Below are 25,495 nucleotides of genomic sequence, written 5' to 3'. Positions count from 1 at the left end.
TTTTAGGCAATGCTCAATAATGGTTGTTTTGTAGATTAGTTATAATTTTGATATGATTGTGAGAGAAGGTGAACACAGGGTTTACCTAGTGCACCATCTTGGTTGTCCTCTTAATTCAACCAAGTGAATATTCTGTTTTCCTATACCTTCCATGGGCTGGAAACATGTGGATAGGTTATGTGCTCAAGCATGGTACCCAAATGATGAGTTAACACAGAATTGGTGTCACATGACACTGTGGTGTACTGGAACGGGCTTGTCTCAGCTCTTGAGCGCTGATTATCAAATACCCAGGAGTTCTGCAAGCCAGTTGTTAAACCGTTGGCAGCTTGAAGTGGGCCATGGTAGAATTCTTTACACCGCAGAAATTGTCAAGTGCTACAAATCAGAGCTTGTGGGCAGTTTTTTTCCCTCTAAAGAGTTAGATTACTAGCACCACTGACTATATGTCCATATAATTGCATTTTTAAGAGAATTGGAAATATGCAAACACCTCATTTTCACCTCACCACAAAGTACTTTTCCACATGGTGATTGTCTTAAAATTCTACTGTTAGAGCTTCATATCTTTAGCTTAACTTCTGACTACCTCTAAGGTGATATAGGGAAGTATATATGGTTTTTGTCTTATTCTGATTGAGCAGCGATAACAAAAACACCATAGCCTGAGTGGCAAACAAGAATCGTTTATTTCTTACAGTTCTAGAGGCTGGAATTCCAAGATCAAGGAACCAGAAATTTAGGGTCTAATAACAGCAAGCTTCCTGGTTCAAGTGTACATGGCTGTCTTCCTACTGTGTCCTTACATGGTGGAAAGAATGAGAGATCTCCCTGGCAGGGCCAGGGGGAGGTTTTTTATTAGGGCACTAATCGCCTTCACGAGGGCTCTATCCCATGACCTAGTCAGTTTCTAAAAGCCTCACCTTCTAATACCAACACCTTGGGGGTTGGATTTCAACATGAATTTGGAGGCAGCCCAAATATTCAGTCCATTGTAGTTTTGCAGTTAAATCTATGGCTGAATCCTATCTCTGCCACTTCTAACATTCAGACATCAGACAAGTTAACTTATCTTATTTTTCTTTATCTGTAAAACAGGGATTAGTGATACCCACTTTACAGGGGTGCTTTCCAAAATACATGAGAAAAAATTATGGTCGGTGTTAGGTGTGCTGTGACTATGACTCTGCTTCCTTAACATCTGCCCTTGACAGGCACGGATTTCCCCCTTGGGAAGCAGTGTGAGATGGGTATGATAAAGGAAGTTTGGTGGCATTTTTTAAAGCACCATTTTAAGGTGCATGCACCATTTGCAAAACACACCATTTTAATTTTAAATCAGGCTGTTTAGCATTGACTTTTTGCTGATTTCAGCACCTCCCCTTCACTCCAACCCCCTCAAGCATGCCTGCAGTGACTGCGTCCTTGCTGACTCAGCTCTTCCCTGTCCGATTTCCCCAGGCCAGCTGCTCCCTGGTGAAGACTGTGATGGGGAAGCTGCAGGGCCCTTCAAAGCTAAGGCCCTAAAAGAAGATGCAAACTCAGACAAATTGTAGGCATTAAAGAAACTGTGGGACTGTAATGCTTCTATATATTTGGAGGGTTAGAAGCAGTTTCATTTGTCTTTTAGCTAGAGATTGGCCAAGATTAAGATCAGTTCCAGATTGGGGGAAATTCCCTCTTGATGCACAGGTTTTCAGTTGTGTTGGATATTTTTCCTTTTGCAATTCTTACCTGGGTGCTGAGGTATAAATGCTCTTGGTGAGATGGGGGACCGTGCCCTTCTCACAGCTACCTGTTATTTTCTCTTGCCCTGCTGATATTGAATCAGTCTTAGAATAGAATCCTACTGTCATGGCAATGCCATAGCTAGTGGGGGGAGGTAGGTGACTCATGCAATGAATGGCAGACCCACAAGGGACCAGCAGCCAAACCAAGTTATATGTAGTCAATTAAAAGGCCAGGAGTCCGGGTGTCTAGGGTCAGAAGCAGGAAACCATATGATTTGTTGATTTGTCCTTCAAATTGGGATTCTAGAGAGTGCCACAATGAATAATTCGGGCAGGACAACAGGCATTACTTGAAATTGTCCTGGTCAAATCAGGATGTGTGGTTACCTTTCAAAGAGTCACAAAGGTAATACAGCTGAGTTTGTGCATCAAGAATCTTATGCAGAAACGGGAGACTTCCTGGCCGTCGGTGTCTAGGTGCTGTGGTTACAAGCTGGAAACCCTACGGGGCCTTCATGTCCTTGCAGCTAATGAGGACACATCCAGCAGTGAGGGGGGTGAGCTGAACCCACAGGTGGATAGCAGGTGGACTATTGTAGTTAAGAGGGCAGCCCCTGGAACCATGGTATTTGGATCACATCCTACCTACCACCTGTGTGGTGTTGGGTGAGATAATTAACTCCCTATGTTTCAATTTCCCCACTTGTAAAACCAAGGGCCATTGGTTTTACATGTAGGGCCATTGTAGGCCATTGTGAGTTGCAAATGAGAAAATACATGTAAAGCACTTGGAATAGTTTCTGGCTCATAGTAAGTGTTCAAAATATATTAACTGTTAGTTCTATCATTATTGTTATCAACAAAGCAGTGGGCTCACAATTAGAAACCAGGGTTTGAGGCTGAATCTTACTAGTTACAAGGTACGTGACTTCGGGCAAATCACTTAACACCCTGAGCCTTGGTTCTAGCTCTGTAAAAATGGGGTATTCATTATACTGCAAAGGATATTGTGAAGAAAAAAATGAAAGACTATTTCTGAAGGCACTTTTAAAACTGTAACAGCCTTATGGGAATGTCAGTTGTTATTTTTATTCTTAATTAATATTATGATGAATTGGCAAGTGGTAACTGTACCAGTCCATAGGTGAGGAGGACAGACCATGAACTTCAGCCTTGACTAAATTATGACTGTGCATTCCCTTTTCCAAGGTAGTTTGTTATTTACAAATTTTTTCCCTATGGATTTATCCCTTTCCATCTCACCATTCTCCCAGGAGGTGAACAGATAGTGCCCCATATCTCCTGGTAGAAAACTGAAGCTCTGGAAGCTGACATGATGCTTATGATTGATCCGTGGCAGAACTAGTCTTAGGATCAGGTCTTCTGACTCAGATTCAGTGTTCTTTTCACAACTCCATGCTGCCAAATTAAATATTTAGAATTATAGAAATGTTTTGTTCTCAATTTCCTACTTAATTTTGCCTGGAATTATCGATACTACCTCTACCTCCCATGAAATACCAGTGATTATATCTGTCACTTTTGCATGTATACTATTCACAGTAGTGTATTTCTAACTTCTGGAATTTTAATTACTTGAAAAGTAATTATAGTTTCATGGTATAATATTCTCAAATTTCTCAGTGATAAGTTATGATTATTAAATTTTCTCTACATTGTTCTCCTTTTACTATTTCTCTGTAGTTTAGTTCTGTTTCTACAAACTTCAGTGCAAAATGTATATACTGGGGGTGCCAAAAAATGTATACATATGACTTGTATTCATCTTTTGTTATTGGTATGTATTGAGTATTCCAATTTTAATGTAGTTTTTTCTTTCTTTTTTTTATTAAATTTATTGGGGTGACAATTGTTAGTAAATTTACATAGATTTCAGGTGTACAATTCTGTATTACATCGTCTATAAATCCCATTGTGTGTTCACCACCCAGAGTCAGTTCTCCTTCCATCACCATATATTTGATCCCCTTTACCCTCATCACCCACCCCCCACCCCCTTACCCACTGGTAACCACTAAATTATTGTCTGTGTCTATGAGTTTTTCTTTCTCATTTGTTTGTCTTGTTCTTTTTGGTTTACATACCACATATCAGTGAAATCATAGGGTTCTCTGCTTTATCTGTCTGACTTATTTCACTTAGCATTATACTCTCAAGATCCATCCATGTTGTCACAAATGCTCCTATATCATCTTTCCTTAACGCGGAATAGTATTCCATTGTGTATATATACCACAACTTCTTTATCCATTCATCTATTGAAGGACATTTTGGTTGTTTCCATGTCTTGGCCACCGTAAACAAAGCTGCAATGAACATTGGAGTACACGTGTCTCTATAGAGGAATGCTTTCAGATTTTTTGGGTAGATACCCAGGAGAGCGATTGCTGGGTCATATGGTAATTCTATTCGTAATTTCTTGAGGAACCTCCACACTGCCTTCCATAACGGCTGCACCAGTCTGCATTCCCACCAACAGTGTATGAGGGTTCCTTTTTCTCCACAGCCTCTCCAACACTTGTTACTATTTGTCTTGTTGATGATAGCCATTCTGACTGGGGTGAGGTGATATCTCATTGTGGTTTTCATTTGCATTTCTCTGATGATTAGCGATGTTTTTCCTTTCTTAAAATGTGTATACACTTTTTGGCACCCTCTGTATTTCAGTGATCCCCTATTTTGAAGCATTAGCATTCACAATACCTAGTATTCTAATTGGGAGGACTATCGTCAGCCTTCCAGTAATTTTTTAAAACAATGAAAATAACAGTAAATTTGGACATGGCATGGGTTAAGCATTTAACAAACATTTATTGCTCACATGACTGATTCTGTACCAGGCCCTTTCAGATATCTTATCAAACTGAAAAGTCATAACAATCGGGGGCTTCAATTCTTAATTTTTCATCATATATTATTTATCTCCTTTTATCCCTTAATTTTTAAAAGGTTCCATTCTATTTCAGATGTTCGTAATTCTTTGTCACTGAAAAGATATCTGTGGTTTTATTAGTGATTTTATTGCATTTGTGGTATAACTACCTAAATGGTCACTTTATAAAATGTTTATTTGAGAAGGACAGGAAAGTTTATGTTTTGTTTTTTTTTTTGAAGGAAGAATTCAAATAACCCCAAACATTATGTAACCACTGTAAATTTTGTTAAATTTCTATCCAGTCTTTCTACATACTTTTTTTCTATGTACTTTAAATCAGGTGGTCTCAAAAACTTTGTAACTTGTTTTATTAATTTGTTATCATACCCTAAACCTTTCCTAGGCTTTAAAAAATGCAAGGTGATGGGTGTAAACACACTTGATTTTTTAATTGTTCCTAAATTTCCACTAGCATAATGTTTTAGTGAATACCTACCTGTATAAAGCTTTTCCTATATTTTGAATTATTAACTATGCTAGCTATTGGATAACAGATATCAAATATTTATTAAATTAAATGTTTTATGAGTCTTTGAAAAAACACTGGACAGTGACAGAAGAGCTAACCAAAATCAGTGGGAAAAGGATAAACTACCAAATACCTATGGGTATTCCTGGGACAATTTGCTATCCATATGGAAGAAAAAAATAATTATATTTCCATTTCACATCATCTAACAAATAAACTTGGGATGGATTAAAGACTTAACTGTAAACAGCCAATTATAAATCTTTTGGAAAATATATATTTATGACATCAGGATAGAGAAAAAATTTTTTAAAAAGTTACCAAAAGCTGAAATCATAAGGTAAAAATAGAATAAATTTTACTATATTGAAATAAAACCTCTTTTCATGAAAAAGACACTATTAACAAAGTTAAGACAGTTAAAAGTTTACAGAGGTGAGAGAATAGAATATACTTGAAATGTAAATAACCAAAACAGAATAGTAAGCAGATCTTATAAAGACCTAGTCAATGAGAAATGAGAAAGAAACAGTTTGTACGGGTAAGACATCGTACAAAAATTCACTAAAGAAATATCACAAAAGGCCAATAAACAAGGAAAATATGCTCATTTCATTAGTAATGGGACATGCAAAGTAAACCATAATGTGATATCAGTTCATACTTATCTGACTGGCAAACAGAAATTTGTGAATATTAAGTGTTGGGTAGAATGTGGGGAACTGCTCTTCTACTCCCTCTCCTGTGAGAGTGTAGATTAGTGCAACCACTTTAAAGTAATTTAGCAACACCGACTAAAGTTGAAGATTCATACATCTTAACATCCAGCAGTTCTACCTTATGTATTTTCTACTTCTAGAGAAACTTTCACTAATATGCAAAAACTTCAGCACAAGAATATCCTTTGCATTATTTTAATAATAGCATAACAAGGGAAATAACCCAACTGCCCTATTTGTCTTGTTAAAAAGGGGGGAAAAACAATAATGATACATTCATCTCATAGAAAGCTATACAGCAGTGTAACTGCATGGACAAGATCCGCATGTATTAATGTAGATAAATCTTAAAAACTGTTGAATGTAAAAAAAAAAAAAAGGATAAAAAAGAACATTGGTAAATTTCTGTAAAATTTCAAAAGACACAAATAATACTAATTATTGCTTATGGGTGCATATATATGAAGTACGAGAATATAGCCGTGGATAGCAAGAACGCTTTCCAACTTGAGGGTATCACTTATTTCCACCAAGGAGTAGAAGAAGGGTCTTCAACTGTGACACATCATTTAAAACTTGTTGGAAACAAAATTAAGAACATAACTATAGTAAAAGAGAAACAGCTGTGGTTTAGAATTTATAAGTTCAGTGGTGCCTCTGAGTGCCCTTGTGACCTTTTCATGTTCCTTGAATTTTCTAGGGGATAGTATTAGGTTAGGCTTACAATCAGTTTTTAGCACAAGAACCCTTCACTTCAAAGAAAATCTGAAAACCCTGCATAGTATGTGAAATAGGTGAAATAAAAACTGCTTGGGCAGAAACCAGGGGGCGGAGCCAGGGTGGGTGCCAGTGGGGTTGGTTGTCCCCACTTGTTATCACCAGCACCCCCTCCACAGAGCCTGGGGATTGGCAGAGATCAGTTTGTAAACCCATGGATGGGTGACCTCCAAGACATCTTCTCCCTCTGACAGTCTGTGTGACTGGCAACAAGAGCTCTGTGGGAAACATCTGGAGAAATAGAAGAATGCTTTTTCCCATGAAAAACCATCTCTTCATGTGGCCATTCCACAGATTTGAATGTTGAGAACAGGATATCTCCCCCTTTTTAAAAAACATTAATTCGTTATCTTTTTGCTGCTAATATCACTTCCTTACCTCCCTAAACATATACCCTCACCGTTCTATGTCCTCATCTGCTTTTCTGCCTCCTTTTCTGTGTCCTTTGGCCTCATGTTTCCCCTTTCTCTCTTCATTGCTTCATTTCATCCAAGAGCCATTTATCAGAATCCTGACAGAGCCTGCTACTCAGCCTCCCAATCAAGGGGCCCAGAGCCACCTGCTTTCATACTCCTTAACCCTCAGGACCCACTTCTTGGTTGAATCAATTGAGAAGGATCAACAACCACTTCCTAATTATAAAATCCAGAGGACGTCTCCTTTAACTCATTTTCTCAGTCATTGACATCAGGATGGGGTACATGGAGCCAGCTGCTGCTCGGTCAACCAGGTCCAAAAATACAGGCTAACTTTGGGCTTTTTCATTCTCATATCCTCTCTCTCTCTCTCTCTCTCTCTCTCTCTCTCTCTCTGTATATATATATATATACACACATATATGTATATATATACACATACACACATATATACACATATATGTGTGTATATATATATATATATATATATACACACAAATATATGTATACACATACTGAATTTCAGATAAATCATAAATAATTGGGAAAAAGTATATCCGAAACACAGTACAACACTTTTTATTCTGAAAAAGTATTGTTTATCTGAGGTTCCAGTGTAGGTATTATAACTGTGTGTGCTGTATTTTCTTTGCTGACTCTGCAGCCCTGAAGCTGAAGGAGGGAGCACTCCCCTCACACTGTGCTTCTCCCTGGCTCCCTGTGACCCTGCCCTTCATACTCCTCCCTCCGACTGCTCCTTCACTGTCTCTCCCCACAGCAGTACCACTTCTTCCTGCCTCGACTCTGACCCTGGTCCTTGTCTCTTTCCCATGGCACTCCCTCCATCTATACCCATCAAACCCTTTCTTCATTGCTAACGATTCTGGATCATTCTTTGGCCCTGAACTTTTCACCAAGCACATATTTCCAAGTGTCTCTCAGACGCCTCAGACTCGGTGAGAGGAGGCCTCAATTAGTCCTGACCTGTTCTGACCCCTCTTACCTCTGTCAGGGCAGCTCCTCCCCAATCATATTCGCTCTGTCATGCACCCAGGTGCAAAAACATAGGTTTCTTCTGGGGCTTTTTGCTTTCACATCTCATATTTCCCCCGCAAACCTTGATAATCCTACCTGCCATATGCCTGGCTTTTTCTGAGTAAACACCTGTTAAATGAATGGATGTCTTCTGGGTTTGCTTTTTCCTTGCCATTCTGTCACAGCCACCTTCACTCACATTTCCATTACCATATACTCATTTTGGTAACTGCAGCCTGGCAGTGGTTTCCCTTCATCCAGGACAATCTTGAGGCCCCTCCAAACAAATCTACCTCTGAGACATCTTTTTTTAAAGAAAGAGAATGCCTTTAATTTATTTTTTGAATAGATAATACATTTAGGTGGCTCAAGGTTCAAAAGGTACAAAAGGGAATGTTGGGATCTTGAAAGGGTCATTCAATATCATCTCACTGCTGACCTGATTCTGTAACTAGTTGAGACATAGAGTGAGAAAGATGGAGATCAAAAGCTAGGTAACATAGGGAGGCGTGGTCTGTGAGCTGCCTTACTCATCTTTCACTTGGGAATTAGAAAGACTTACATATCCAGCCACAGACCCAGCTGGACAGCATGTGCCCTCCTGCTGGGCTCTGCTCTAGTAAAATCTTAGAGCTGGGAGGGGCCAGGGGCGTGCACTTCCAGCCAGCAGGCTGACTCCAGCACGGAGAGAGAGGGGCCCGAGCAGCTCACACTCAATTCCTTTTCTCCAGCTCACGGGTCAGACTAGTCACTGTGGTTCCTGGGGAAGGTGGGCCGGGTCAGGAGTGTTACGTCCTGCACAGCCCTCCCCAGCTGTGTGCTGACGGTTGCAGGTGAATCACCAGGGTATCAGCCCCTTCATCCTCAGGTCCAGGATGGTCAGAGCCCCCGTCTCATCCTTTCAGCCTTGACTAGTCTCATGAGAACCCGAATTTCCCCAAAGTTTACCCCAATGACTCAATGTAATCAGTTTCTGTGTGTGACATAATGGCAAAAATGCTGGCAGGCACCGCTCTAGGCCGTGGCCATCTCTGTACCTATAATATAATCTATAAGGGAAAAGAAAGGCACCTTCTCACTTAGCACACACAGAAAATCCCTCCTGCACCACGTTCTCCTCCCTAACCTCTCGGGAGGCCACTAATACATGTATACATATGTGTATATATATGTATATATACACATATGTATATATATATACACACACACAAGTAAATTATATACACCCCCTTTTTTACACAAATTACGGAATAGGCCAAAGGCTTTAACAAAGTACCGTCAAATCTCAATGACAACACAGTAAATGTTTACTTCTTGCTCTTGTCCCAATCCACTGTGGCCTTCGGGCCAGTGAGGGGAGCACTACAGTTTTTTTTTTCAGGAGCCATTATTCATCCCATCATCCTTTAATCTGGTGGCTTTACTTGTCCCTAGGGATTTGTGGCCTCTGCCAGATGCTCTCAGAGAGACAATAAAAGCAGGAAAAGAGGAAGCAGTGAGGATCTAGGGGTTTTTTAGGGAGTGGGCTTGGAAATGATTTACGTTTCTTCTATCCACATTTGGTTGGCCAGAACTCTGTCACGTGACCACAAGGAAATGCAGTCTAGATATCTGGCTAGAACAAAAGGAAATAGGGTGTGGGAGCCCATCGCAGTTTTTGTTACTCGTGCCGGACATACTGTTCTACATCTTGCTCTTTTGACTTGATAATAAATTTTATTAACTATCTGTTCATGAATAGTTTTCTCAGACTTTCTAACAGTTGCATAGTACTCAGTTTTACAGAGTATATCACAATTTATTTAACCGGCCCATGGTTCTATCATCCTCCATGCTTTCTTTTTTACCATCCTTTCATCTGCAATGAATACGCTTGTCCTTATGTCATTCCACAGGTATGCAAGCATACCTTCAGGAAAAGTTCTCGGAGGAGGTGTTGCTGAGTCAAATGGTGTGGACATTTAACATTTTCATACCTATCTCTAGATTAGCCCAATAAAAGATTATATAGACTTGTATTCCCAAAAACCATTTTATTGTTTAATCCTGCTTGCGTAAAATATTTCTACTTTTCTGCATATTTGAATGGATATAGTTTAATCCATGTCCACTGGGTTAGAGAGAGGAGCATAGTTTGGGAGGTGTCCACATGCTGGGCCTTAACCCCTCCTTCATCACTCAGGGTCCCTATTGTATATTTCTGTTCCCCAAGTGTGCTTTCTGCATCCTGCACTCAATTCAATGCTTCAACCCTTTCTCTCATTTAGATTCAGGTACAGTGAACACTCCGTGAGAAACAGGGCTGGGTACCAAGTAGAACCCTTTGCAGCTGTTATTAGTTTGAATCCACCAAAGTAACTCTAGGAAGTAGGCCTTTGCACGCCTATATTGCAAATAAGAAAACAGGTTCAGAGAGCTCAAATAAATCAAGGTCATCTAATTAGTATCTGCTATATTTTCATCAGAAAATCCATTCTTCTTTCCCCCACCCCAGTACTTCTCACACCAAAGCATAACTTAGGGCAAAAGAAAGGAAATGCTCACCATTGAGATGTCTCAGTGTGCATCCCAAAGCTTCCTGCCCCGAGGGAGCCTAGATTTCTCTGAAGTCTCCTATTTGTATTAAAAATAAATACAGATTTTGAATTTCCCTTTTTAATACAGCTGCATTTATTTTAATATTTAAAATATTTCAACATGCTTGCTATCAGGTAGTAGTAAAACTCCAGGAAGCTGCCAGTTCCCTGTGTGGCTTGGTGAACCCTGGCCCACTGCCCCCAGGGCAGACAAAGGAGCAGGGTCCTGTATGCTGATGCCCCATGGATAGGCTCCTACCCAGGATGTTTTAACATCAAGCCTTCCTTGTAGAGTCAGCAGGCCCGGCTTACTGCCTCTGCCCTAGAGAATATTGAATTATAGCTTAGCCCCCTGCCTTGTACTGAAATTGCACAGTGCCTTTTCTTTTTTCAACCATGACCTTCATAGATTCGATCTACCTATTCCCTATCTTTAAGTACTTTGCAGCAGAGAAGAGGCTTGTCAAGTGTTTAAAGAATAAAACATGGGATGATTGAACACATTATTGTGTTAACCACTTTCACTTTTCCAGAGGCGTTGGTAATTGACAAAATAATGAAAATCTACTTCTGAGTACCAACTTCTCTTAAACACTCTGAAATCTTGCTTTAAGTTGGCTTGCTGTTCCCTTGGTGCTTCCATTAGTACATTGCCCATGCATGTACACCCAATTCCCTGAGATGTCCCTGTCACATTGCTTGACACTGGGCATGTCATTCATTGTTCCTCTCATTTCTGGAAAACGGAGATAACTGCATCTTCCAGCTACCACTCAGGGATGCTGTCAGAGTTGATGAAACAATGTTTTATAGGGCCTCTTTGGAAGTAATAGAGAAATCACAGTCACCTTTCCTCATTAAGATGGTTCTTATTGATTTAGTAGATGAATAAAACACTGATATTTCTTCCCAGCTAAGTCATATTGAGTTGCTGAGTATCTGAATCCTCAGACCCAAACAGAATTTTGTATCTATAACCTTCAGACTGTTGACAAAAAGGATTCTTGGTGGTCATCACAGGAAAGAATTCAGGGAACTCACCAAATAAGCCAAGCAAGCAGTAGATTTGTTGTAAAAAGGACAGTACACTCTCAGGATGGTGAGAGTGGGCATGCCCAGAGAGGAGCAGCTGCCCCGAAGAAAAGTGGGGCTTGGGAATTTATCACAGTTACCATGAAGGCCTGAAATATTCAACACTTAGGGCTGGCGTTGTACGTGTTCCTAGGCGGGTCCTCGCTGACCACTCCTTCTGTTGGAGGGAGGGATTTTTGTCCTCATTTCGCTCTTGTCAGAACTGCCATGGTGACACGGGGGATAGAGATTTTCCTAAACTGCAATGCTAATAATATTATAATCCATTATAATTAGCTAAAGTTCATTTTAGGTGTAAAGTGACAAGATGGCATCCTCGGTCCTCTCTTGGCCACCAAAATCTAGTTCTGGCCAGTCTGGTAGCTGCACTTTTTCTTAAAGATGATCTCGTCTGCTCCCTCCTTAGTCTCCTCTCACCTCCTCCATTCCCTTCCTGCCCTCTCTCCCTGTGGCCCTATTTTTATTGCCTTTGATAACATGATGAACTTGGAATTCAAACTCGGTACATTTCCGTGTTACTCTTGGAAGTATTTAAGTTGATTATCTCTCCTGGGCATGTCTGGGCCATTCCTAATGCTGGTGTATGTATATGAGACAGTAGGTAAAACTACTGCATCTTGGTGAACATATTGATATTTGTGTGTCCTCCATATTATCTGGTATTTTAAAATTAAATCCCAATATTTAAAAATCTCACTGCTTTCATGAAGCACCCATAATTTTTCCACTTCAGAATCTCGGGTCTGTTGCTCCCAATTAGCCATACTTTGTATACGATATTAGACCATCTAAAAACTGTATAAATGTTTTAATTCTAGTAACTGTCTGTAAATGTACTGTCCAATAGTGGCTAGCCACAGATGTGAAAGAAAAAAAATTGAATTGTACTAGGTCACAGTTGAATTGCTCCACAGCTCATGTGGCGAGTGGCTACCGTGTAGAACAGTAGTTATAGAATATCTCTGTCATCACGGGAAGTTCTGCTGGACAGTGCTAGTCTATAAGATTTGTATCTTTAAAGACTTGCGTCTTTGGCTGAAATATATTTACCTTTCTGCTCTTCCCATTCACCCCTGTCTTAGATATTTCCCCTCGTACTATAATGAAGATTTTAATTGTTTGGGCCTTAGAAACAGTCTCAACTCCGAGGCCGCGGTTTGCACACAGCGTCTGAGGAACATGGCCTATAGACTCACCATCTGGAGGCGGTGCAGCGGCAGATCCAGACATTTCTGAGAAATTGTCTGGATTTGGAGTGACTCCCAGAACTCTGATTTGGCAGTTCCTATGCTTAGAGCAAGTTTGAAAGCAACACAAATCTGTTTTGTATATACAAATAAATCCTCGTGTGCTGCATGCCGTTCCTAACCTGCCAGGTTCCTCTGGCTGCTCCAGAAAATACAATTCAATGGCACATTAGTTAGCCTGCATACAGGGAATGGGGCGTTCTGATTATTGAAATGTTCTGGTTGAGTGATTAACCTGATTTTTACAGAAAAACTGCCGAGGCCAGGGATTTTCTATTCAAGAGGTTATGCTGTGCCACTGTACTTCTCTCTTCCAGATGAGCACAGCAGCGCTGCTTCATTCCTCCAGCAACTAGAAGTACATTGCTCTCTTTACTAAAAAATTTCAAAAAGACAATTGATATACTCTCAAAGGGGCTTCATAAAAATGAATCAACAATGGTGTTTCAAATTATCTTAGAAAAAAGAATAAATACAGAAGGAAAAGGAAGATCTTTACCCAAATTTTATACTTGTAACCGTCAAATAGTATAACTTTAAAATATTCATTCACTATTTTTATCTGTAGTACTAAATACTTAAAAATCTTACTAGATGGCCGTGCTACAAGGCCTTTATAAATATTAATTTATTTAATGTTTATAACTACCTTAGAATTAGGTATCACAATTGTTATGCCCATTTTAAAGATGAAGAAACTGAGGTATAGAGAGCCATATAGATGGGCCATAGTTGATCTACCTGAATTCTCACTGGTATAGAAAGTTGTAGCTCAATAACTAGAACACATAACTAGGTTTATGAAAGACCTGGCTGAGTTAGGTGGCTCTGATTTCCTCTACCTCTCCCTCCCCAACTATTAGATGGATAGAGTTGAGGGACTGGTGTGGGGAAGGGAGGTGAGGGAGTCTGGCAACGTTCAATTTGGCCCAAAGTAGAAAATGGAGTCAAGAGAGGCTTCTTCTAATTTGTACTTAATCCTTACCTGTGATGTGTAAAGATATTATAGGTACCTATAATTCATTACATCATAAAGGATGTGACCCTCAAAAGGATTTTTTTTTTCCAATTCAGTAAAAGTGGATTGAGCAATGGGCTAGCGCTGGGAAGGATGGAAGTGACATGGAACTGACTAAGCCGTCATTGTGATCCTTGATAAATTCCCACTTCATGGGGCAAACAGTCAAACACAAACCAGTAATCATGTAAAGGATGTTATGAAGCACATGCTACAAGGGAGGGTCCAAAGTGCTGAAAGAGCATGGGAGACAGAATGGTCAGTTTTGACTGGGAAGTCGAAGTGATTTCAGAGAGGAGTACCTCTTGCGATCCAGCCTCAGAGATGAGTAAGAATTCAGGCATGAAAGGGGGAGGAAAATTGAAATATATTTGTGGAGTCTATACATCTGAAAAGATTTGGATGAGTACTGTAATGGTAAGAAGGCCTTAGTAGTGAAATAATGAATGGCAGTGTGTGTGTGTGTGTGTGTGTGTGTGTGTGTGTGTGTGTGAAAGAGAGAGAGAGAGAGAGAGAGAGAGAGAGAGAGAGAGAGAGAGAGAGATTTAAATGTTAAATAATTTTATTTTCAGACTACCCAGGAAATAGCAGATATTGGATTCAAGAATTTGTACATCTCATTTCATTGTACTTCTCACCAAGTAATTTTGGGGGAGCCATGTTTATTTTATCATTGAAATAAAAGCCAGTGAACAAATACTAGAAAATCCATTTCCACTTTCAAGTGTGTTTTTCCAGAGTCTAAAAAATATTTTAAACTTTGGAATGGGATAAAGTAGGGAAAACCAAGACTGAATTTCTAAAAATGTTTTAGTTGGCTAAAATTTAAATAAATCCTTGTCAGAAGCTAAAATGTTTGAACACCACCAATTCCTTTGCCAAGAAAAAAAATAAAATAAAGTAGAATAAAAAACATTTAAAATATGAGGAATGAAAAACTAATCAAAATAAAAGGAAAAAGTTTTTTTTTGCCCAGAAAAGTTTCACTGAGGTTTTTTTTGTTGTTGTGTTGTTGTTATTAGCTATAGAATGGAGTCAGGTTTTACATTTAAAATATGTCTTTACAGTGATATTGTACTTATGAATTTCTTATTTTTAACCTGCTAACTGAATAGCGTGTTAATATGCCTCACACAACCTTAGCAAAGGTGATGGAACTGTATTTTTAAGTCACATCTTTAGTGGCCCAAAGGAGCATGTTCCTAACTGCACTTTTGTCTTTTCTGGCAGATGACATTTGATCCAGAAATCTTCTTCAATGTTCTGCTACCACCGATTATATTTCATGCAGGATATAGCCTGAAGAAGGTAAATACACAGTGATTGCTTTCTTCTTTTATTCTTAAGTAGAGAATTTTACCAACACTAAGAAAACAAACAGTTATTGTACGGGTTTACCTGTTTGGTAAGACTATCATTATCTTATATTATGTGACACAAATTCAAATCTGCCCTACTTGGAATTCTCTCGACCTGCTCTGTCTGTTCCTGGGGTGCTAGCCATATGCAGCTCCTAAGCCCTAGCGATGCGGCTAGTCTGAATGAAGATGTGTTTTCAGCGTCAAACACTGGATCTCTCAGACTTAGTATTAAGAAAGAATGTAAAAGATCTCAATAATATTTTATATTGATTTAATGTGGAAATGATAATGTTTTGGATATATGGGGTTGAACAAAATACATTATCAACATTCGTTTTCCTTTTTAAAAACTTATTTTAATGTGGCTACTGGAAAACTTTGAAATGACATACATGGCTTGCGTTGTATTTCCATCGGACATTATTATTCTAGATGATTGTAATCAAAGCATTCACTGTTAATTTACACTGGGTGTATTCACCAGGGCGAAAACGCCAGAGTGCTTTGCTGATACTCAGCCAGGGGTGCTCACACAGAGAAAGCTCAGTTTTGCAGTTCAGTGCACGTGCACAGGCTGAATGTACACATCTCATAGATCAGGAACTGGCATGGAGTGTACGTGCCAGCCCCCCCTGAGCCACAGAGTGAGACTGGCTCTGGGAGCTTTGGGATGCGGACGTGGCGAGGTGCCTTTCACTGCCCACACCCACTCCGAGATTCTGGGGCCCTCCTTTCTGGCTCGTTAGTCGCAGCAGTGAGTTGGCTCCTTCAGTAGAGACCTGGTCTGGTGTACTCCGGGCTCCCTCTTGCTGTCAGCCCTGACTCCTCAGATCCCACTTACACAACTGGAAGGGAGTTTTCCCAAGCAAGCACTTGAAAAGATTTAGAAGGCTGCATTTATTCAGGTTGTTCTTCCTCATCTCCTGCCCCAACGTGAGGTATCGTTTTGTGTGATTCTTTACAACAGTTGTAAGTGATTAAGGTTTCGTTTCATGACATTCAGAAGAAATATAAGGCAGAGACCCAATATTAAAAGTTAAAAGGAAGCTTAAATCTTTTAGAATAGTATTTTTAAAATACTAAAGGGTTCCAGTGACAACAAATCTTATTAAAAACTTTTTCCAGAGTCCTGCACAGACTGTCCAGTCCCTTCCCTTTCTCTCAGGTCCAGCCAGGTCTAACCAAATTTGGTGTTTCTCTCACTTCTGCTCCATCACCTTCCAGATGTTTCTTCCCCGCTATGTTTATTAGAAACCTCTGTCCTTTGTGGTGCAGACAGTTAAGTGTCTGTAGAATAAGGCCAGGAACTGAGGCTCCAATAAAAAAATCCGCCTAAACAATAAGGGAAGGGAGGGGCAGCAAAAACGCATACATTTATTTTTATTTCCTGTTACACTAGAAAAACATGCTGATATACTACATAAAATATATATTTTTTTTCTCCCCAGAGACACTTTTTTCAAAACTTGGGATCTATTTTAACGTATGCCTTCTTGGGAACTGCCATCTCCTGTATGGTCATAGGGTAAGTGACATTCAGAGTTCAAGTTCCAGGGGCCAGTGTGATCTCTGGGAGGAATCTCACACTTCTTGGGCTCATAGTGACTGGGTGAATTGTCTATTTTTGTTTAATATATCACATTCTTACATCTTTTTATGACTCAATTCTGAGGCTTACCAATCTTGTGACAAACACAAGGTAAAATCAAAGCAAGCTGGAATTTCATTGCTGGATTTTCTCTGTGAATTTTGGGCTTCAGACTTAGGGAATGTGGATAACTTGGCTTGAGTATGTGAAGCACATTTCATTCTTTTTTTTGAGGGGGTGGGCTTAGATAATGCAGATAAGCACACTGCATTCTTTTTCCACCTTCTTTGGAGGACCTCGCCTGTAATTGACAGGAGTGCAACAGTAACTACATGTCGTCTCCAAGTATCAGCAGAGTTGTTTAATGACAGGATGGCTTTTCGATTGATGCACTGTAGAATGCAGACTTGTTTCTTTCTCATTATATTTTATCGGTTATGCTGCTAAATCCCAAGTGTAACCATATAGACTTTGGCTTGCAGCTCATCATAAAGCAAAATGTGGTGCAAAATGGTAAAGCGAGTCCAATTCACTTGTAAGCCTACCCAATACACTGCAGAAAATACATCCAGCAGCCACGACTGTGGTGGTGTGGATGTCTTATGTTGCCTTTACAGCCTACTCTACTCCTTACATTGTACTGCTTATGACTGTTATATGCCCAACACAAGAACTGCAGCTAAAAACACACACTAGTTACTCACCCAGCTCTCCCCTTATGAAGTGTTAGTAGTGTCACTGGATGCTTAAGATACTTGTATTTGAAAGCAGGAGGTGGGTGGATATGTTGAATTTTTATTGATTCAAGCCTGGGACAGCTCAGGATACGTTATATGAAAATTCTCGCTGCACGGTTAAAGCAGCGAGAAAGCTTAAAGATTTTAGCACCTGAAGGAGAAGCCTTGTAGGAATGTAGATTGGGGAGCCTCATCAAGTCTGGATGCCTAAGAGGCCTTTGCACATTTGTGACTGAGCCACACAGTGGATTCGATTCTTTTCAAAGCATGTTTAGGGCCAGGCTTTTCTGTCCTGTGGGTATGGCACAGCTAAATTGTCAAATCTCAAAGCTGTCAAGGACCTTAGACAAGAATTAAAGCCCCTCATTCTGAAGATGAAGAAAGTAACATCTTGAAAGGCTAATTAATCATCTCAGTCTCACGGTGAGATTGTAGGACCACGGTCAGGACAGAATTCAGAATTAAGGCTGCTAATCCAGAAGGTCTTCTTCCTTTCGCAATTTCTCTTGAATTCCTATACATCCCTATACATTGTTCCTAGATGTTGACAGAAGGCTCTGAGATGTGTGGTCTCTCAACAAGTGTGCATCCGTTTATAGCAAAAGATTAATCTTAGCCATTCTATAATATGGGGATCAGAAATATCTAATGAATCCACATTCTAAAGTTGTGGACAATGCTGTCAAATTATGGAATAATCAGTTTTCATTATTACCCTGTTTCCTCTGTATAACTGATTTTAAGTGTATTTAAGTGTATGCATTTACACAATGAAAAAAATCTATAAATCTATTTTTTAAGTGTGACAATGCATAATTATGTCTGTGTGTGTGTGTGTGTGTGTGGCATATAATTGAAATGTTCTAAAAATTTTCAGTTCAAATGGAGTTGAAAACCTCTTCTAATTTAGTTTAAGGCTGCAATCAATAATTTACAGTGGAAAGTGATTTGAATAACTTTTAGAAACATGCTGTTGTTTGAACTGGGCATAATCTGAACAACAAAAATGTGTAGGGTGCCTTCTTTAATGTAGGTCATTAAAGTGCAGAAGAGATCCATAGTTTAAAGATTTTAGGATCTTATCTAGCAAGGTAAGGGAAACCATCAGTGAACATTAGCTTGAGGGTGATAAGGTCAGATTGACATCTAGGAAGGTCATGCTGGTGGTCTTGTGAAGGAGAAATTTTAAAGTGGGGAAAAGTGGCAGCCAGGGGAACATTTAAGAAACAATTTCCATAGGCAAGGTTAAAAGTGATGAAGGCCTTGGCCTCAGGCAGTGGCAGTAAAGTAGATGTGGAGTCATCAACCAATTGAGTTCCTCAGAGAACATGGAGTCATTCAACGCATGTGTGTGGAGTGAGAAGGGAAGGTACCTGGGCAGCAGCACTATTTGAAGGGAAGAGGTGCCCACAAAAGACTAAGAAGTATTGGTCCCAAGAAAGATGAAGAAAACTGTCAGGGCAGATGTCTGGAAGTCCAAGGAAGAGGTGGAGTAAGGTGGAAAGTGTGTAACACAGGAGAGCAGGTCAAGTGGGATAGGAATCCCTATAGAATTCACCCTCGGAGGTGATGGCTGACATCACACTTACCTGGGACAAAAGCAAGGGAAAAGTATCGTCAAGACTAATTGTTTGGGGCACATATGATGAGAAGCAAGAGTTCATTGTTATGGTGTTGACCTCCAGATACAATGTCAGAACTTCTGAAGGAAAGGCACAATCTTAAATTCAAACCAAACTGACACTTTCACAATCTGTGACCCCTGTTGTATGAGTTGCTCCAACTCACAGTCAAACCTTAGAAAACCTTAGAAAATGGGCAGTTATATTTTTCTGATAAATTAATGGTAATAAGAACAATACTACAAACATTTATTGAGTGCTTGATATGTATGTACTATGCCCTTTTTAAAAGTACTTTGCATGGATTATTTCATTTAATCCTCAAAACAATCCTATTAGGTAGACACTATTTTTAGTCTCCTTTAACAGTTGCCACAACTGAAGTGTAGAGAGAATAACATACTGTAAATAATAGAGCTGGTGTTAGTAACTAAATAGTTTGGCTTCAGAGTGAAAATTCTTAATGCCAAAAATGTGTTTTACTTCTATTTATTATTGGCACTATCAATAAAAGTGAATATATTAAACTAAAAAACAAAATTGTATAAATCAGTCAATATTTACTAACACGCCACATATTTCTTCATTAGTCCTGTAGGAGTTCTCATAGACATAAGACATTTTTATTTGGAAACCCCATCAAAAGGAATTCACATTTTAAGAAGAAGAAGAAAGGATGTCTGGGTTTATGCAGGTGTACGCACACTTGCATGACGTCGCAGGAGGAGGGATTCAGGACTCTGAATAATTTCATGGAGGAGGTAGATTCTAGGTAGTCGTTTAATGGGAGGAATAAGGTAGTTGGATTTTCTGTGCCATTGGGTGCATTAGTCCTCGTGGGTGTGGTGAACATCGGGCAAGTTTCCCAGTTGGAGAGTAGGCGTCACAGAGCCTGTGGAGAATGTGGGAACTGAAATGCTGGAGAGTCAGCTGACAGACATACAGCCATGAAGTCCAGGATCAGAGATTTACGAGAATGTGCAAGCCGTAAAGAGTGATTGTGGGTCATGAATGAAAACTCAGCTGGTAGGCATGGCTTCTGTAGGTAAAGACGTGTGTAAGCAAACTACCAGTTGGATTTAGAGCTGGACTCAGTGCTTTATAGGAATTGAGATCATTGGGTCCATTTAAATGAAAGAGTTCTTAATTAAATTTTATTAACTTCATAGCATTTTTAGAAATTATATACAAACCATCTTTCATGTTACACTGGAAAATTTAATAATATCCCTTCTGACAATAAAATCAGAGAAACCTTTAAGAAAATTCTTAAGGATGGACTGTTCTAAAAGAATCTAACCACATTTTCTGGTCCTCCCCCACATTTGATCACGTAAGAAATATCTTAAATGCATCTCTTTTTAAAATGAAACCCATGTATTTGAAATATTTCCCTACTCATCACCTCCATCTTTGGGGACTGTTTCTTTATCCTTGGCCCCATGCCACGATCCTTGTGTGCTACAGGTGACAACCTACCTACCTTACTGTCTGCACATATGCTTTGTCCTAAGAACTGATCAGTATCCATGAAATGCTTTTTTTAAAAAAGCACTGAAAACTGTATTCTTTTATTTTTCTGTTAATGTAAACAAATGACACAATTTCAAAAATATTTGGAGAATGGGACATGGATCTAAATGATGAAGAACCCGGGGAGTACTCATTTTATTCTCACAATGCCCCTATGATGCAGTTACTATTATTATCTTTATTTTACATACAAGAATGCTGAGGTTGAGACTTACCCACGGTTAAGCCGTAAGCAAATGGTAGTAAATGGCAGAGCCAGCGTGACTTCAGAACACACTCTTAGCATTAACTCATCGTTCCTTCTCAGATGATAGTTTACAATTCTTGTAGTGTTTTGCAAGTAATAACTATATCTGCCAGACAAACCAAGCCCTCAATAATTTCAGATTTTCACATTTGTCACTTTGGCTAGCAATTATGAAAAAATCTGAAAGTTTAAGAATGAGCTGTGACTATCATTGTAAAGTACAAATGGAACCTGTCTTTTCTTACTAGAGATAGTTGCAGGGATAGTATGAATCCATTTCACTTGATTAGTATTCCTGGACTCTGGGTAACTCACTTGGAAAACCTGGCTCCCTAAATGTTAGGTTGTTTATATTGTTCATACCACCGTTCCTCAGGAATGTTCATTTTTCTATTGTGAACCACAGAAGCCATGCCCAACCTTCTGCATGTCTGTCCATGGAGCACAGGAGTGAAGAGGCCCCATGGAAGCTCACTCTCTGCCACTTGTGTCATTGTACCTGCTGACCTGGGGACCTCTAGGCCTAAGTACCCCTGGCACTAATTCTGGAATTGCTGTGGCTCTGTCCTTAACTAGGAAAAGGCATGGTGAGGCTTACTGGTCTCAAAAGGCTGACTCCTAAACCTGGAAGAAGGGACATTTACTAGTCTAGAACCAAAACTTGAAGAGGCATAGCTCAGAGATGGAGGCCGGGCAACAGCTCAGTGCCTTAAGCTATAATAACTCTGGAAAGAGGATGACTGAGTGCAGTTCTTAACCCAGGAAACACGGACCCTGACAGGGAACATAAGGGCTTCAGGAAGGCTGGAACCCCCTTATATTATCCATGTATTTTTAATGGGAGTCTGCATAGATTTCACAGTTTCATCAGCTTTTCTAGGGAATTACAATCCTAAAACCAAAGAACTGGTATATTTTTCAAGAGCCTGAGCAAAGAGATAATAGTTCAGAAAGGAAGAATTTTATGTATCTCTATGTTTAATTAGAACTGGAGAATTCTCTAGGCTGCATTCAGAGTGGCTATAAAGTCTGGAATTTGCATGCTATGATTTTACTATGTACTGTAATGTATCGTGTACTGTAAAAGCCATAAACCAGTTAGTATGTATTTGTATGTGTTCCCAGACCAGATAGCCATCCTGTGTATATACCTAAGAGTGGAAGTGCCAGGAAGAAGTCTCTACCAGTGAATATTCATTTTTCCAAAATAATGCCAAATAATTCTCTAAAGCAATTGTAGCAATTTTTCCTTTTAGTTTTTGGCAAATCTAATAGATATGAAATTAAATTATATTGTGGTCTTCATTTCTATTTCTCTGATGGTTAATGAAGCTGATATTTCATATGATACCTGCTCAATATTTCTTTTGTGGATAGCATTTTTGTATTTTGTTTAATAAATCCTTTCCTACCCTAGAGTCAGAAAGATATTTTCTTCTAAAGTGTTTTAAAGTTTTGCCTTTTGCAGTAAGTCTATTTTCTGGAACTGATTTTTGTATATGAATATGAAGTAGACATCTAATTCCAATTTTTTTCTAAAAGATTTAGAAGACGCTGATTACCCTAATTACTGTCATTTCTGAGAAATTCTCATTCTTCCATTGTTTTGCTTTGTGTGTATTTTAACACGAACAACTTGGGGTGGCAGGCAGTAGCAGAGAGGCAAAGGTGCCGAGAGTGTATTTGTCAGTATCCCCCTGTTAATTCTTACCAACCGCAAAGCCCTATATTTTTCCGCTCTCTTCTCTCATCTATCTTCACCGTCTCTCGTCTCTCTTTCCTCTCTCTTCCCCTCCCTGCCAACCATGTGTTCCTCATATCCCATGAGACTGTCTGGTGTGCTGCTCTCTCAGACTCCATTTTCAGCATGCTGCGGAACAGCAGAGCTGGGGAGGCTGTGTTGAGTCAGACCAGAGGGCCCAGCAGTGCCTCTTCTGTGCATTCACTTATTCTCTGGATTCAGAATGGCACAGTAATAGCTTTCAGTGATGTCAACGGGAAAATAAATACACTGCTGCCCTGACACAGCCAAATAAGAAACAAAGTCATCTCTAATCTGTCAAGTACAGTCTGAGCTGCTTAGCAGTGTGGTTTCTCATATCCACATCACAGCATACATGGGCTGTATATCTGGCAGCAGAGAAGAAAGTGAAGTTTATCAGGAAAAGAAACAAAAGGTAGATGGAGGGGATTGTGGAGAATATCAAGAGATGTAGTTTGGAGGTAAAGTTATCAGAGCCATGTGGATCTATGCATTAGTCACCAATGTAAATCCTTCTGGCACAACCTTGAAGATGTCGGGATCAGAATGACAGAAAAAGACAGAGAAAAATAAACAAATTCTGGAAAAATCCAAAGCAAAGCAAATAAAGACCATCTCCAATTTAGGAGGAGAAATGTTGAAAGTCATGTAGGAAGAAAAGCGATGACACACGAGATTGCCGACATGAGAAAAGGAGAAATGTCTAATAATAAAATACTCAAGTCTTGAAATTACCAAGTTTACTTTCATTCTTCAGTGTCCACAAAGTCAAACATTTTTCTCAATTTGACCAAAATCTGATGGAAGAGCTACATACAGTAAGTGTGGCTCAGCTTCTACGCACACACACATACACACACACACACACCATGCCTCAGATAAAAGGTAATAAAATAAAGGAAGTATATCAGTTATCTATTGCTCTAACAAACCACTCCCAAAACCTAATGGCTTGAGACAACAACCATTTTGTTAGTTCACAGTTCTGTGGCTCAACAATTTAGGGTGGCCTCAGCTGGACAGTTCTGGGATTCTCTGGTGTCACTCATGTGATGGTAGTCACCTGGGCTTGACAGGGATGGAGTGGTCTGAGATGGGCTCACTCAGATGTCTGGTAGCTCATTCAGACTGAGTTGCTTGGTCTGGGGACTGATATCTGCTCCATGTAACTTCCCACCACCTACTAGGCTGGTCCTGGCTTTTTCCCAGGGTGGTGTAAGAACAGCATCCCGAGATGATGGCAACAGAAGACCTCTTAAGGACCAGTCCTAGAAGTCACGTAATTACACTTCCATGACATTGTATTGGTCAAATCATCTAAAGAATCAAGGCACGGGAAATAGGCTCCACCTCTTGATGGGAGGTATGATAAAGTCATGAATTCAGGGAGGGGAAGATTATTGTGGTCACCTTTCAAATACTTTACCACAGGAAGGAACTATAAATTATCTTCACGGATATCAAGGTGAGAGGTCACATTAGAAAATAGGACTCAGAACCTTGTGTGAAACCCATGGCTACAAAAGGAAAACAATGGAGAACCGAGTAGACGATAGAGGGGCTAAGTCACTGCCTCCTCTTAGACTTCCTGATAGTCTGGAACCAAAAGCAATGAGTTCTTACTCTGATTACTTAAGTGACTTACAAGAAGTATCTTATAATGTTCTGTGTTTGTATATAAAACTTCTATGGAAAAATGTACATAAAGCTCAAAGGAAATAAGGTAGAGACCATGGCTCACTAAGATTTTATGTTACCAAAGCAAAGGGCATTCATGGAACATTGACCTTTGCTCAGGTCAAATAGGAAATTATGAAGAAGTTTTATTTAATTTGAGAATTTTATTTGCTCTTTTTACCACCATTGATGCAGAGAATGTGGAGGAAGAGGTGTGCCATATTAGCTGTAAATACAACATCTCCTCTTAGGGGTTTCTTCCATAGCTGCACCTCTCTTGCCAAGGACTGCCATGTTGTGGGAGAGAGACTGTTCCATGACATGACCACTGCTTGACCTGTGAGCTAGAGCTGGGCCAAAATGGAGATTGCTTCCCCTAAATCCCCTTAGAGACTGTCCGTGATTAATACTTGACTCCTGACATTTCCAGTACCTCTCTTTTATGCCCTATGGCGTGCTGGTTCCCCGTGTCCTGACCTGGAGAAGCATGTACGTCATTTTCCCTTACCTGGGATCATGACATACCCTATACAGCCCGCCCTGTTCTATGTCATTCTTTGGCATCTGTCAAGTGGCGTGGGGATCCACTTTGTCTTGCCATCACCCAAAATGTGTCTCTTATATAAGGTCCCCTTAATAAACACTGTTAATTACCAGATTGGGCTGCCTTGCCTCTTTCTTTGGTCTTTCTCTGTGCTCCACTTGCATAGATAGATTTTCAGTCTAGGCCGTTTGCCCTGGGCCCGGGTGCACGAACATGTGTCATGCCTGGTTTGCATGCACGTTTGTCTGGCTGGCAGTGGTGCTTTGGGCAAGGGTGGAGCTTTGGAGATGGCAAAAGCTGATCCTGACAGCTTATTCACTTTACTTGAACAGTTTAAGAAGTCAAGTTAAAGAACTGTGCCATATGGCCTTTCAGGGACTTGAAGATTA

The 25,495-nt window shown here is 39.8% G+C and overlaps 1 protein-coding gene across 2 annotated transcripts in view; it reads left to right on the top strand.

Annotated features, from left to right (window-relative positions):
- Window positions 1–25,495, top strand: part of SLC9A9 (solute carrier family 9 member A9) — a 571,800-nt gene that overhangs the window by 36,082 nt on the left and 510,223 nt on the right. For both annotated transcript variants that reach the window (XM_081066979.1, XM_081066980.1), the window contains exons 3-4: window positions 15,266–15,343; window positions 16,845–16,921. In XM_081066979.1, the coding sequence (XP_080923105.1) occupies window positions 15,266–15,343; window positions 16,845–16,921 (155 nt within the window). The remainder of the gene's footprint in view (window positions 1–15,265; window positions 15,344–16,844; window positions 16,922–25,495) is intronic.

This window comes from Rhinolophus hipposideros (assembly GCF_964194185.1).
Source record: "Rhinolophus hipposideros genome assembly, chromosome: 2".
Classification (NCBI taxonomy): domain Eukaryota; kingdom Metazoa; phylum Chordata; class Mammalia; order Chiroptera; family Rhinolophidae; genus Rhinolophus; species Rhinolophus hipposideros.
This window is presented reverse-complemented; position numbering and strand designations above follow the sequence as displayed.